This window comes from Haliotis asinina, chromosome 4, assembly GCF_037392515.1.
Source record: "Haliotis asinina isolate JCU_RB_2024 chromosome 4, JCU_Hal_asi_v2, whole genome shotgun sequence".
NCBI lineage: Eukaryota > Metazoa > Mollusca > Gastropoda > Lepetellida > Haliotidae > Haliotis > Haliotis asinina.
This window is the reverse complement of record NC_090283.1, coordinates 21212281-21227764: the sequence shown is the minus strand read 5'-3', so window position 1 is coordinate 21227764 and position 15484 is coordinate 21212281. Positions and strand designations below refer to the sequence as shown.

Sequence of the window (15484 nt, the reverse complement as noted above, 5' to 3'; positions counted from 1 at the left end):
CTCAAATTCCATTCAAATTTCCGAAAGAGGCACATAACCATATTAACAATGGTCCTAGAATAACAATCAAATCACTCGTAATATCTTGGTTTTCTTCGAAAATGATACTGTTCTGAGCCTCCCTTGAAGCGTTCGGCTGCTATGTGAAACTTCTGCTCCAAGTTAAACTGCTTCTGCAGCCTCTCCGCCATCTTCCTGTCTTCCTCTTCCTGACTGAACACCTCTGTTGTGTCGCTAACTGCATCCTCATCACGGTCTTCCCGCATGTCAACATCACTAGCTCCACTCAAGTACCTGACGATTGACTGCTGGTCACCTGTCGTGTGGCGCCGCCGACCCTTGCCCTCCAGACCTTGTGACTTCCATGCCCTTGAGGCCACAGACTTAGTCCGTTTCTTATCCTGCTGAGGTTTTCCTTTTTTGGGATTGGGAGAACTTTCAAAGACACTGTCAAGGTCAGACACAATGCTGGATTTTGCTCGAATTCTTTTCCGTGGAGATGGTCCAGAACTGTCGGCACTAGAGAGTGTGTCAGAACCACCACGCTTCTGGGTTCGTCTTCCCTTTGGCGAAGTCACCTCACTACTGTTGTTCCTGTTCATGTTTGGGTCCACATTCTCTTCCAGAAGTTCTTCAGTTGCACATTGTTTCAGTTTTGACCTCTTGCTTGGTACAGGCAGATCCATTTCTTCGGACACATTTTTTACTTTGGTTTCTGAGGGACCTTTCAAGTCTGCCAAGTTGGCCTTCTTGGGAGATCTTTTTGGTGGTGTTTTCACTGGTGACCTTTTAGGAGCTGTCTTTGTAGGTTTGGACCTTGCACCCTTAACACTCATATTTTCATCAGAAGACATTCCATCATCACTTAGCATGTGCTCCTCGTCAGATTTCTTGATTTTTTTCCCTCTCCTTCTTGGTTTACAAGCATCAAGCACTTCATCTTCCTGGTCACCATGTTCAGAATCATGTTCAACATCCTCACTATCTTTATGACCCTTACTTTTTCTACCAAGCAATTGTGACTTTGTTTCCTTGTCAGAAACATCAGGTCTGTTTGTGTCTGTTCTAACCCTTCTTCTCCGTTTCCCCATCTTCTTAGCAGGGGTTACAGGATCAGTTTCAGATTCGCTGATCTCTTTTAGACTCTCTGGATCAAAGTCTGCATCCTCCTTCGTCTTTCTCCTCTTAGATCTTTGAGGAACACAAACATTTGTTTCCCTTCTCAAAGGATCAGCATCACAAACCTTTTGGGCAGCATTCATATTGTGCTGTTTTCTTGCAAATGTCATCTCACTTTCAGATTCACTTTCACTCAAACTACACTTTGACACAGTAGCACTATCCTTTTTCTGACACTTTTTCACAGACACAGGGTTATCAACCAACACCTCTGTTTCACTTTCAGAACAATCTGATTCACAGACATTTCTACGCGAACTAGCACTTCGTTTAATAGTTCTCATTGTTCGCACATTTGACTTCAACACCAATAGTTCTTCATTGGTTTTAATCTCTTTGTTCCCAGAAACTTTCCTCCACCCCTTTCCAGTTTCTTCAGGACATTGTTCGAAATCATCATCACTGACAGATTCCTTGACCTGCTCTTCCTGTAGACCCCTACCCTTTCTCCTGCCAGGCTTTATGGCTACAGGATCACCAACACTGGAGTCACTTTTGAGAGGACTTGTATCACCTTCACAAAGTTGAAGTGGAGTCTTATTTCTCCTTGCTCGTTTTGGTCCGCTCTTCACCTGAGCCTTTCCATTCCCAACCTTCTCATTCCTAGACTTCCCACTCACAGTTTCTACCTCCCCAGGAGACACACGTTTCTCTCTCGAAACAGCACCATTTGTTTCTAGGATGCTCTCTGAAGGCAGCACCAATCCGCCAGCATCCCCGCTCCCTTGTTCAATATTGCACTCACGTTTCCCTGACACCTGCTTCACATTAGCATTACTGTCCACCACCTGATTCTCACTGATCACTTCCAAATTCTCTTCGAACAAATCTGGAGACTCTGTCTTGCTTTCCCTGTCTGAAGTTTTGAACCAGTCTTTTATGGACCGCTGAGGGCTGATCACCTGAGCCTTCAGATTTTTCTGTCCTTTGAGATCTTTGGACAAATGCCTCGATCTCTTCTGTCTATCATGAGTTGGTGTCTTCGTACGAACGTCTGAAGTGCCAACTGACTGTTCTTCCTCTTCTCTGGATTTTGACACAGTCAGTGATGATCCTGGATTACTGACATGAAGTAGCACAGGAGTAATGTCCTCATAATCGTGATCCTCCAGGATTGGTTCAAGTGGAATCAACAGTCCGGACCTGGAACTGACACTGTCTGGCAGGTCTGTATGAACAAGAGGAGGAACAGGATCAGATTTGTGGAGAGGTGGACGGGATAAGTCACTTGAAAGTGTTCTCTCTCTTACAAGAGGATGGGATTTCTTATCATCCCTATGCGTTTCATCATCAGGTCCTGTAGAAGTGGACTTGGATCTTTCCCGAACCAGCTGCTGTCTCTCCAGAGCTAGTTCGTTCAAACGTTTCTGCATGATCGGACTCCCAGGTTCAAGACCTGGACTCATAACAGCATCGACTGGGGATCCAAAACCATTCCGAGACAGATTCCGCGGAGTCGTACGCACAACTGGTGGATCTAGCACCTTTCCATCTGCCATCTTCCTTGGTGGAGTCCGAGGACAGGACAGGATGGGTTTGAAGTGACATAACTCGTTGCTGATGCTGTCGTTACTGACAACACTTTCACTACGCTCCTTAGCACTGTCACCTCTTTCTCTACCAGCATCTGAAGAAGAGTCGGATATGGTCATCACCTCATCACTTGGAGGTCTTACCACAGTACTTGATTTGGGGGCATTTGGATGTGGACAGTAGGAATGATCTACCAAATTGAAGGGATACAACTCTGTTTTAGCACTGCTGCTGCTTAGTTTCCCGATGGAGGAATTTGACCGAGAGTTATCTTCCCCTTTGTCTTTGTCTGATGGACTGATGCAAGCGTATGGGTACGGATCTTCAGAGACACACCGAGTGTCCGTCTCAGCCTTGTATTTGCTGAAGAACGTTTCCAACGTTCCACTGCTGCTCTGTCCAGACTTGGCACTTGTTGCAGAGTTGCTCCGTGTAATGCGCAACTTTGTCTCTTCCAGGAGAAGGTCAATCGGATCATCTGTACCAGCCTGGAAGAAACAAAGAACTTTTACACAATAGTGATGCAAAACAGAACCACTGCCTTAGCAAAGTTATCTCCCTTTAATCACATCTCAAACCCAATGGCTAAGAATAAGTTTGGATGGCATTTTCTTCCGTACTTGCTACACAAAGTTGGAACATATTTAAAGCTTCACAACTCCCTTAGATTATCTCATGTCTAACTCAAACAAGAAACTTCTGTTATCTGATGTAGATACAAGCCATTTAATCCCATAAATATCAATATTTTTCAACCCATTTCCATATATGGGGTAAGTTCAATAGATACAACTTGATTATTAATATCAGCAACATTTCAATGAAGCTATTAACACCACTTTCAAGCAAGTGATGTTAACGATGTTAGTCGCTTCACGCAAATGTCATCATTTGCTTGATATTGGTGTTTGAAGCTACACTAAAAACATCACTCATATTATAAGAAAGAAGTTGTATATATACACTAACACAGTGAGTGAGTGAGTTCAGTTTTATGCCGCACTCAGCAATATTCCAGCTATATGGCGGCAGTCTGTAAATAATTGAGTCTGGACCAGACAATCCAGTGACCAACAACATGAGCATCGATCTTCACAATTGGGAACCGATGACATGGGTCTACCAAGTCATGGAGCCTGACCACCTGATTCCCCTAGTCGCCTCTTACGACAAGCATAGTCTACTTTTATGGTAAGCATGGGTTGCTGAAGGCCTATTCTACCCCAGGACCTTCACGGGCTGTATGTACACAGAAGTCTCCTCATTCTTCGTCGTGTCACATAACAGGGGTTCAAAATTTCTTTTAAAAGCAATCTGCCACAGGACAAGTGACGTCTAGAAAGTAACCTGTCCGGACTAATTTTCCACCTGCGGTGATTTTACGACACAATGTTTGACATTAATGTTTACTGGACTATTTATCGAAGAATGATAAATTTCAAAGAACAATAGCTCTAAATTATTATTATTCCGAAATGTAACAGGTACATTATGAGCAGATATGAATTGAAATCCAAGTTTATTTGCAGTTGAAATTATCTAGTAGTCCAGGGACAAGAAAGACACCATTATTTGATTGCTCGAGATGAAAAGAGACTTGTCCCGGGCGTCGGGCAATGATATTTTTGATCCCCTGCATAAATGTCACACAGAGAAGTAATTTCTTTATATGCTGCAGATAATACGGATTCCTTACCACCAAGCATCTGAAAGCATGAGCATACACAAACATTAAGTACAAAATACCCACTCACACGTTTAAACAAAGTTTGAAAACTAGGTAAGTGACCTAGTTTAGTTTTAAGCTGTTCTCAGCAATATCCCAGCTATATGGGGACAGTCTGTGAATAACTGAGTCTGGACAAGACAATCTAGTGACCTACAGCAAAAGCATTGATATGATATGTATCAACCATGTCAGTGAAATGGACCATCCAATCCCATTAGTTGCCTCTTATGACAAGCATGGATTGCTGAAGACCAATTCTAACCTGGATCTTCACAGGTGGGAGATTTAGGTTTTCAACAGTGTTTCGCGAAGTGAACAGTTATTTCGGCCCGAAATAAGGACTTTTTGTAAATGTAGACCACCTTTGTGACACCAACAAGCACAGGAAAGCAGTTCACAAACTGAGGATCATATTAATCTAGATGTAGAACAGTAGATCCTGGTATAGTTAAGGGATACAACTCTGTGATGAATTCAGTCTCTTATGGGATTTGACCAGCTGTTCAAATTGACTTCAAATGAAAACTTGACACATAATTGAATCTTTACCATTTAACCTTTGAACATATGGGTTAGAATTGATCTTAAGTGACCCATGCTTGTCATAAGAGGCAACTAACGGGATCGGGTGGTCACACTTGGCTGGCACATGTCATCATATCCCAATGGTGTAGACTGATGCCAGGACTTGATTTAAAAGATGACAACCTTCTTGCAGCAGGCGCAAGATAAAGATCTAGTAGTACTAGCAGAATTCCAGTTGCAACGTAGTGAATTAAAACGTCAAGAGGTTTTGGTGCAAATAAAGCATATGTGCCTGATGTAGTCTCCATGAAACCATAACAACAGAAACTTCTGATCCCGGTTTAAAGAGCCGTCATAACTCCAATGTTTCAGTGCCATAGCTATTCAAAATTTAGAAGAAAAATGAGCTGACATCATTATGCTTATGTCAGACTTAACATTGATTTATTTCTCAAAAATTGCCTTGCACCTTGCAGAACTTAGAGATGCAAAACTAGGTTCCACTTTTGCACCATTGTGTTGCACCAATGCAAGTAACAGATAAATTAAACACTAAATTGAGGCCTGGATGCTCATGCTGCTGATCAATGGATTGTCTGGTCCAGACTTGATTAGTTTCAGACTGCAGCCATACAGCTGCAATACAGCTGAGCATGGCATTAAACAACAAACAGACAAACCATTCCAAGGCTGACCTCGTTAATGACCTTGTCCAGCTCCCGTGCTAGGGCCTCGTCATTCTCATTGGTCTGCATCGCCTGCACTTGCCGTCGGTGCCTTTCTCGATCTTCTTCCTCCTGCAGGCGCCGGATCAGGGCCTCACTCTCCTGCTCCTCGCGTCGACGCTCTTGATTCAGCTGTTGCCGAAGCTGCAGCAGACATGCAAACTAATGCAATGATGCCAATTTGGTGCAGTTAGGACTCAGCAATATTTCCAAACATACTAGCCCCCCTTTAAAACTGAGCATTTTGCAAAAAATCACTCAGAACTACAGGTTATTTTCTTTATATTTTTGGTGCACTGACAAACATAAAAGCAAACTTTTGATAAATGACACTGACCAGTTATTTTCTAAGATTGGTCAGTTGTAATGAACCAATCCTCAACAGTGTTTGCCCTGTCGCAGTATTTGACGCTCAAGTTACCTCAAACACTCAATGAATTTAGAAACTTACGTCATTGTTGATGCAATGCAACTGAGCCCTTAGTTCAGGTAATCTAACCTTCTAATTTGCTGTTGTTTAAAACAACTTAGTTTAGTGACTGCCAGTTAACTGTTCAGTGTTGATTAAACACCTGACCTTCCTTGCTTTGTTTTTGTCGTCATAAAAATATCAGCTGATTGAAGTTCCAAACTGACGTTGACATGTCCACGTCTCCTGTGACACCAGGGAGTCATAATGACTAGGGCAAACACTAAAATATTACTATTAGACTCTAAAGAGGTCAACCAATTCCAAACACTAGTTTCCCTCCCTCACCTTGTTGAGCTCCTCCTCATACTCTTTCCGAATCTCCCCCGGGGCTGCCAGATGGACCGGCCGATGGAACGACACTGGAAACAAACAAAACATACTGACAAGATTCACTGCATGGATTTTAGGGGTGGTGGAGATGCCTAATTGTTAAAGCATTTGCTGTCACACTAAAGCCCCGTTTCACAAAACTCTTGTAAGCCTAAGATTTCCTCGTAGCATTTGCACCTCCTATGTTACAGTATGCCAGGTATTAATGCTACGAGAAAAGTTACGAGATCTTAGGCTCATGAGAGTTTTGTGAAACGGGTCCCTGGGTTCAATTCCCCACTGTCGCAATGTGTGAAGCCCATTTCTATTATCTCCTAACACGATATTGCTGTAATAATGCTGAAAGTGGTGCAAAATTCACTCACGCACTGCATGCATTTACATATGTAAATACTTCGTCAAAAATTGGATCACTAAGTGAATTGGTTTGAGTCATATTGCTATTTTTGAAGAGGGTTACATCTGGACACGTAGAAAGCTTATTTCATTTTCCAGATTTACAAAAGATCATTTTTTTTTAACAAACTTCATCAAACATCATGAAGAACTTACATATAAATATTACTAGGCATGGAGAAAAGAAAAATGAAAGAATTTCAGCCTCACAGCAATGATTTTTTAAAATATTAGATTCCATCTTGAATAATTCTGTATTCCTGTAATATTGACTTTCATTCTTAAAAAATACTGTCATACTAGAATATCGATACCAGTTTACCATTCTCTTGATACTTTTCCACTAGATGGGTTACAAGTTAACTAATAATTTAATTTGTCCACAGAAAGATCTACATCATGTACATTGTTCTATCTAGATATCTACAACTGTTAAATGGTAACAAAGGTGTCAGTTACCAAGGAAATGTCATTAGTCCTTTATCATTTCAACAAGTCATATTTTCATCATTTCTCTATGATATACCATCATCACTTCTACAAGTCACAACATCATCACTTCTGCAAGTCATATCTTCATCACTTCTACAAGTCATATCTTCATCACTTCTTCAAGTCATATCATCTTCATTTCTAAAACCATTGCCCTCATCATGTCTACATCTTTCCGAACTGCACAGGTTGATGCTCTTGCTGTTATCACGTGACTGTCTCGTCCAGACTCAATTATTTACAAGTCAATGTATGTAGACAGAAGGTTAAAACAGTAGTCCAAGGTTAAAACAACAAATTCTGCAAGTCTCATTTTCATTTCTTCAAGCCTTGTCTCCATTATTTCTTCACCTTGTCTTCATCATTTCTACAAGTTTTATCTTCATCATTTCTACAAGTTTTATCTTCATCATTTCTACAAGTTTTGTGTTCACTATTTCTACAAGTTTTGTGTTCACTATTTCTACAAGTTTTGTGTTCACTATTTCTACAAGTTTTGTGTTCACTATTTCTACAAGTTTTGTGTTCATCATTTCTACAAGTTTTGTGTTCACTATTTCTACAAGTTTTGTGTTCACTATTTCTACAAGTTTTATCTTCATCATTTTTACAAGTTTTATCTTTTAATTATTTCTGCAAGATTTATCTTCATCCTTTTTACAAGTTCTATCTCCATCATTTCTACAAATATTATCTTCATCATCTCCTTGAGACTTGCCATCATTATTTCCACAAGTTTAATCTTCAAAATTTCTACACACCTCTTCCTAATCATGACTACAAGTACACACCTATGAGAATCATGACAGTCCTTAGTTTAAAAAAATACACTGGGCTTTCAATACCACAGTACACCAAGGTTTTTCTTTAAGTTCATTGGTATTTACCACAGCATATCAAGCTGCAGAAACTACTAACAAGGCAACTATGCTTGTCGTAAGAGACTAACAGGGATTAGGTGGTCAGACTAGCTGACTTCGTTGCATGTAATCGGTTCCCAACTGCGCAGATCGATATTCATGCTGATGATCACTGGATCACTTGTCTGGTCCAGACTTGATTATTTACAGACCACCGCCATATAGCCGGAATATTGTTGAGAGCGACGTAAAACTAAACTCACTAACGAAAGACCATATATTTATCCCTTAGCTCTCCCCTCGAGTCCAAAAATCTGCCTTATATCAACTTTAGGATTTTTATTTGGTACAAGTTCATGATCAGTAAGCGCCATTTTGTAACCTAAGTAACAGTTATAAGGTGTAGCAACATGTTTCAGTAAACCATTCGCTACTAAAAACCATTATCTGGATAATTGGGCTTTTGAACTCTCATGCACACTTAGCGCATTACCAATGTCTTTCATTCGAGCACACCTTTCATTTGATCATGTTGATTGTTTACTTCATTCAATCTACACTGGAATCTAGATAGTGGCATTTTAAAGAAACCACACAAAGAAAGATAATGAGCTCACAAATCTTGCTAAGAAATATCTTTGTGGGGAGAATTTTTTAAACAAACAAAAAAAAAACCTCTCAGTTTTCTGTAACCTTCCGCCGTACATACCAGTTCATGGAAGCAACCACGGTTTACCAGTAAAACCTCCCATCTCTAAAAGTAAAATATACCAATATCGATATCCACCAATAAACTGTCCCTTACATGTATGTGCATGTCCTGCAAATTATTATTTCAGACAATATATGCTATAGCCCATAAGGAAATGTCAACAGTCCATCCTTAATTGAACAAGTTTTATACTATATGAATTACGTAAATGTCACTAAACTTAAATTACAGCCACCTTTCTACTATGTAAGTCACGGCTTAGCAGCAAATACACCACAGTCAATTTCCATCAATAAATTGTCCCTTACATCTACATGTCCTGCTAGCAATTAATTCAGCTGCTATGGATACACCTCTCAAAACAAACAGACTTCCTCAGATAAAAAGACTACACCAAAACACACACAACTGGTGTCTATCAAAATAGCTCACTGATGGCTACACTGTCAACAGTGCTTACCCACATACTCCACCGCAGTACTGGGTTAAACACTTGGAGGGAACACTGAAGAATCAACTCACGATACATGGCAATACACTGTGTGGAGCCACAATGTCTTCCTTTGTTGTAGATGACCCTGGCAATACACTTTTCCACATTAAATATTTTCAGTTTGGACATATTTTTCTTCTCACTTTCGTCTTTTCTAATTTAAAATTACTTTATGGTGGCAATAGAACTATTATCGGTTCAGTCTCTTTTTTGAATTCACTGTTTTATGTTGGACAGTTTGAAAAATGAATCATGCTAACAGGGAGAAAAAAGATAGTTCCCTTGTTGTAAACATTCTCGCTGAAATATATTTATATACGAACGTCTAAGAAGACTTAATGAAAATACCAGAGTTTTCACATTGATACCCTTTTCAGACAGTATTTTAACTCACAGCTAACCACTCCCTATTTTATTACATTAAGTATATTTCACAAAACTGAAGATAAGATGATAAGTACAGTAAAGAATGGTTATGCCATTAACAAACTCAAAAGATTTCAGTGTGATGCAAACGAAGTTTGTTCTACACATTTCGACTAACAGTAACACACACAACTAGCTAGGATGAAAGAAAACATTTCATAAATTTGCCTGTTCATTATAAACATAGTAGATTGTACCATTGTCCTCCATCTATATGAATATTATGACCCGTGAAGGTCCCGGGGTAGAATAGGCCTTCAGCAGCCCATGCTTGCCATAAAAGGGGACTATGCTTGTCGTAAGAGGTTACTAACGGGATCTGGTGGTCAGGTTCGCTGACTTAGTTGACATGTCATCGGTTCCCAATTGCGAAGATCGATGCTCATGTTGTTGATCACTGGATTGTCTGGTCCATACTCAATTATTTACAGCCCGCCACCATATAGCTGGAATATTGCTGAGTGCAGCATAAAACTAAACCCCCTCACTCTAGATATATGGGCCAGCGACTCTAGCACTGACCTTCTATCTCTGTCCGACAACAGCAGTAAAAGGTCTTACCAATGAATGTTCGAAAATATATAAATGCAGAATTCCTACACCTATAAAAACATTCGAAACGATTAATTTTATCAAAACATAAGTTACACATCACCTGAAAAAGTGTTCTAATGTTCAAGAAATTCTCTCATGAAAAAAATTTGAATTCATTTTTGAAATACAACAAGCAATTGAAGTCAAGAGTCTTGGCACAGAAAAAGCAAATTAAGCAACTATGCAACAATGACATAGAAAATCAATTGATCAAACATTCTGGACGTGAGGACCCATCTTTTGCGCCTCTTTCATATAACAGTAAATATAGATAGCAGTGTCGGCTACAGCCTAGCGTCATTTTCACTATTGATGAATCACAGTGTAGTACGGGGTGTGTAAACATGGAGGCAATGTGATAGCAGGCGGGGCACTACATCTGCACCCATGTAGGAAGCAGACAGGGAAATATGCTGAGTACTTCATTATTTCTCTACTGCAATACAAGATTGCTGTTGAGGCCATTTTCTATTTCAGCGGTTTGGGAATAGATATGATATTTGGGAAGGATGTGCTGGTAGTGGCATCGTGCCATAAAACAGACAATTAATAAAGAAATTATTTGTTATTTATTTATTATTTATTTGACATAACTCTGTTTATAAAGACTCATCAGACTAACCTGTCCTTTTTTTAAATAGAATCAATGAGAGTAAATCAATGCCAGTATTAAGTAGGCGAGTCAAATGGAAACGTTTATGAAAGGATCATAGGCATAGAAGTGTTGTTTTTCTTCAAGGCTGCCACTGTGCATCAAATGCATATCAGCATCGTCAACATGCTCAGGTGTGCCAACAAGATCTCTTTGATATCAAGGATTGTGAAGATCAGGGTTAGAATTGATCTTCAGTAACCCATGCATGCTGTAAGAGGTTAACTAATGGGATAGTATCGTCAAGCTGGCTGACTTACATGTCATCGTATCCCAGTTGTGCAGAATGATATTCATGCTGCTGATCTCTGGATTGTATGGGCCAGACTAAATTATTTATAGACAGCAGCCACACTGCAGGAATATTGTTGAGTGTGTCGTAAAACTAAACTGACTCACTCTTTGATATCAATGATCTTCATTTCAGCATAATCCACATAAAGACAATTAAGATTATTGCTTTTAAATGTTCAAATTTTTCATCATGCTCAATAGGAATAATTTCAAATTCAGAATCACTGGCTTAATTGTGTGAATCCTGCTGTACAAAAAACGTGTCCATGTATCCGTCCAGTTTACTTCTGTAAATTTATAACAGAAAGTAGATAATATGAGTATTAAAACAAGCATGATAAACATCATGTATCTCTGCTGTTCAGGCTTGCCTTCTCTGTGATTTTTTCTCATCTCCTCTCAGACAAGTACGCCCAGTGGACTATAAGGTTTACTGAATTTCGTTTTCATTATCATGTAACAAAATATGACTCATCATTTTGATAAACATAACTTTGTAGTACCTTCCCCAGATGCAGAAATGGTTCAATTAGACTTAAGTCTCGTATTTACATTTCTCACACATTCACTGAAATTAACATCCATTTGAACCTATTAAAATTGTGAATGTCCAATAACCAAGATAACATCAAAAAAAAAAAAAAAAATGAAGTATGCATGGCTTGTACATAGATTTACCCTTTTCATAGCACCTTGGATGACTGACTATCATTACCATTACTACTTGCCCATGGACGTTACTTCAGTGTAATAAATTTAGGGCAATATTACACTAGTGTAATACAGTAGCTTTTGCTTCACCCAAACCATGAACTCATTTCATAAAAATTGTATTACATGAAAGGTGGTTTAGTATCTTCTATATTATAGATTATTTTTACTGAAATTTAAATTTACCATTCAGAGGCTAGGACTTGTATGGTAAGTAAAGAAACAGGAATTTGATTAAAAGGCCTTTAAAAGAAAATTACATACGTTTTAGGAGTGTCCCCACTCCCTCTCCCTTAAAAACAAAATACACCAAAACTCCACAAAATATACACAATGAATAATCATTAACCAATTTTTCAAAAGCACAATAGCAAAGACCATTTTATTTGTCCAGTCTATTTTTTTCATCTTGTATAGCCATATTTCTGCTATTTACTGATCAAATGCAGGAATGAGACAATGTTGTGAATACTGCACAAACCAGGGACTATGTATTATTTATTGGTAACAGGAAAATATGTACAGTAAACTTATGGGAAAAAATGACACTGGGATATTTCATGACTCTTTTTAACTTCAGATACACTGTTCTGTCATTACCAAATTTACACGAAGAAGCTGGGTAAGGATAAGACAATTTACACACGAAAGGAAGATAAGGATAAGACTGATGTCATGCTCGTTTGCATAACAAACAGGCATGAAGCTCATTTGCATAAATAAACCAGGTGTAATGCTCGTCTGCATAACAAACAAAACCATAAAACCTGTAGTAAAACACTGGGTAATAGACAACGATGTACTGAAGCAGAGATATGTACTATGTTGCTTATAGTTATATGGAATACATCTGGTGTTAATCAACTTAATGTCAAAGGGTATCATTTCTTGGAGTGAAGGTGCTATCCTCTGGGGAATCTCTCCTGGAAATATTGTACAACAGGACATTTAGATGGGAATATTTGTTCAGGATGGAAAAAATTCCTTGTGGAACTGATCATTCACATGACTACGAAGTAACACCTAAGTAATTTTCAGTCCTTATATTCTTCTTTACTGCAGTACAGAAAAGATTGAAATAATAGAACAACCAGCTTCAAATGGTCTTTGATGTAAGCAGTTATAGGGAACATGTGCTTTCCTTATAGGTCATAGTGAGTGAGTGAGTGAGTTTAGTTTTACGTCGCACTTAGCAATATTCCAGCTATATGGCGACGGTCTGTAAATAATCGAGTCTGGACCAGACAATCCAGTGATCAACAACATGAGTATCGATCTGCGCAATGGGGAACCGATGACATGTGTCAACCAAGTCAGCTAGTCTGACCACCCGATCCAGTTAGTCGCCTCTTACGACAAGCATAGTCACCTTTTATGGCAAGCATGGGTTGCTGAAGGCCTATTCTACCCCGGGACCTTCACGGGTCTATAGGTCATATGCATCCAATAAATCAAACATGATTAAAACACAGTTATCATTTATTCATGATATATGAAATGCATTGCTGATTACGAAAAAACAAAAAAACAAGATTATAAGCGTATAATCGCAGATCAAAAGCAGACTATTTTGTTCTTGGGTTTACCTCCCTTGAAACAAAGCAGCCGCGGTACCAAACCCAGTCAGAGCAGTGCACTCAAGTGTAATGAAGTTTTTTCATTGCCCACTGGTTCATTTGCTGATATGCTCAGCAGATTCTTACTAGTCTTAGCTTATGGCATATAAGCCTGATAGGTGTTAATTGCATGTGGTCAATGATTGAAACTGTGCATTGGATATTGTCATTAGCAGACAGACAGGCAGACACATAAGTGTCAATAAACCAGACACTGAGTCTGCTTATCACAATCATTGTCAACATGTTTTTTCATGTAACAAGTAGATTATTTACTTGTATATGTGCACAATCAAGATTAGACTACTGCTCACGACCTCATATTGAGAGGCAGGCATACTGTTTCAAGCTCCGTGAGCCTGTCCACTGCGTAGGTGTTAGGAGCACAGCACAGCCAAGCCGTTGAAACCACTTTTTCCCTTGACGCTGGGGGAAAATTAGTGAATCCTCTGAACTCAAATTTCGCGGATTTTTTCAACTTTATAGGTTGAATTGGCATTTTTGATGATTTTCTTCGGTAAGTGCATGCCAAAAACTATCAGAATCTGCAAAGTTGTGGTTTACGTTGCACGTGACCTTTAATGTATAGGAATGAGTAAGTGAGAGTTTAGTTTTAGTACTTTTACGTCACACTCAGCAACATGGTGGCGGTCTGTAAATAATTGAGTTCGGACCAGACAATCCAGTGATCAACAGCGTGAGCATCCACCTGCACAACTGGGAACCAAGTCAGCAAGCCCAACCACCCGAATCTGTAAGTCACCTTTTGCGGCAAGTATAGTTGCCTCTTATGGCAAGCATGGGCTGCTGAGGGCAGTTCCTAACCCGCATCTTCACTGGAAGTGGAAGAAGAACTGCTATACACTCCTAGTGGTACATTTTACCATTAAACTGCACACCCGCAGTCAAAGACAGGACTTATATGTGAACATGGCAAAGGAAAACTCCTAATACAAAAATAATACTGACATGAAAGAAAGGTTTCCTTTCTTCTTGTTCTGTTTTTTTTTCCTCGTCAGTTCAATGTTCAATCAATTTATAATATATCATAATTTTAAATAAACAAAATAAATTTACATAAATAAAATTATTTCATTCCCAAAACTTATTTGCATTTACAAAAGAAACAACCCCAGTTGATTGAAGTATAACATCATAATCTTTGCAAATATTAAAATTGTCACTGCAGTAATAATCACTGTCAGCACCTAATATTTTCCACTTGACAGACCCAGTGACACTTGTGGATCTAATAATACAAAGTTAGACAAGTCAGATGTGTCACGTCACTTTGCAATTGTTGACAGACGTGACAGTTTGGCCAAACGCAGAAAATTTCTGATAAACCACACGTTAACATATTTTACCATCAGCACTGTCATCCTCTTCATCTTTACCCTCAAGTCTTAACCGAACTCTTTTGGGGAATAATTCCTGGATTTGTTCCCACCGTTGTTGATTGACCAATGTTTTAGTTTTGGTTGCATGACGAGCCCAAGTGCCAATTCTTGTTCTACACATAGGACACAACAGACTGGCCTCCTCGACATTTTGTTTGAAGCACGGTCGACACAGTTCATGGTGGCAGGGCATTGTGACCGGCTCGATAAGAATACACATACATATTGGACAGGTACAGTCTTCCAAGGAAACTCGCGATGTTTCCGCAGAACAAGCCATTTTCTGTCAATTTTCGCCATACGAACTGGCGCGCATCAAACCGGAAATGCTGATGAAGAATTCTG

The 15484-nt window shown here is 39.3% G+C and overlaps 1 protein-coding gene across 1 annotated transcript; it reads right to left on the bottom strand.

Moving 5' to 3' along the window:
• Positions 1–15484, bottom strand: LOC137282336 (uncharacterized). Its single transcript, XM_067814082.1, has 4 exons — positions 15107–15484; positions 6449–6522; positions 5662–5835; positions 1–3200 (listed from the first exon to the last, which is right to left on the bottom strand). Exons 1-4 carry the CDS (start codon positions 15417–15419, stop codon positions 72–74), a joined length of 3690 nt encoding a protein of 1229 aa, XP_067670183.1. The 5' UTR covers positions 15420–15484; the 3' UTR covers positions 1–71.

Coding starts and splice junctions, on each gene's coding strand:
- LOC137282336 (XM_067814082.1), bottom strand. CDS start 15,419: ATGGCTTGTTCTGCGGAAACATCGCGAGTTTCCTTGGAAGACTGTACC. Junction 6,523..15,106: donor AGAGGATGACAGTGCTGATG/GTAAAATATGTT, acceptor GTTTGTTTCCAG/TGTCGTTCCATCGGCCGGTC. Junction 5,836..6,448: donor ATGAGGAGGAGCTCAACAAG/GTGAGGGAGGGA, acceptor TGTCTGCTGCAG/CTTCGGCAACAGCTGAATCA.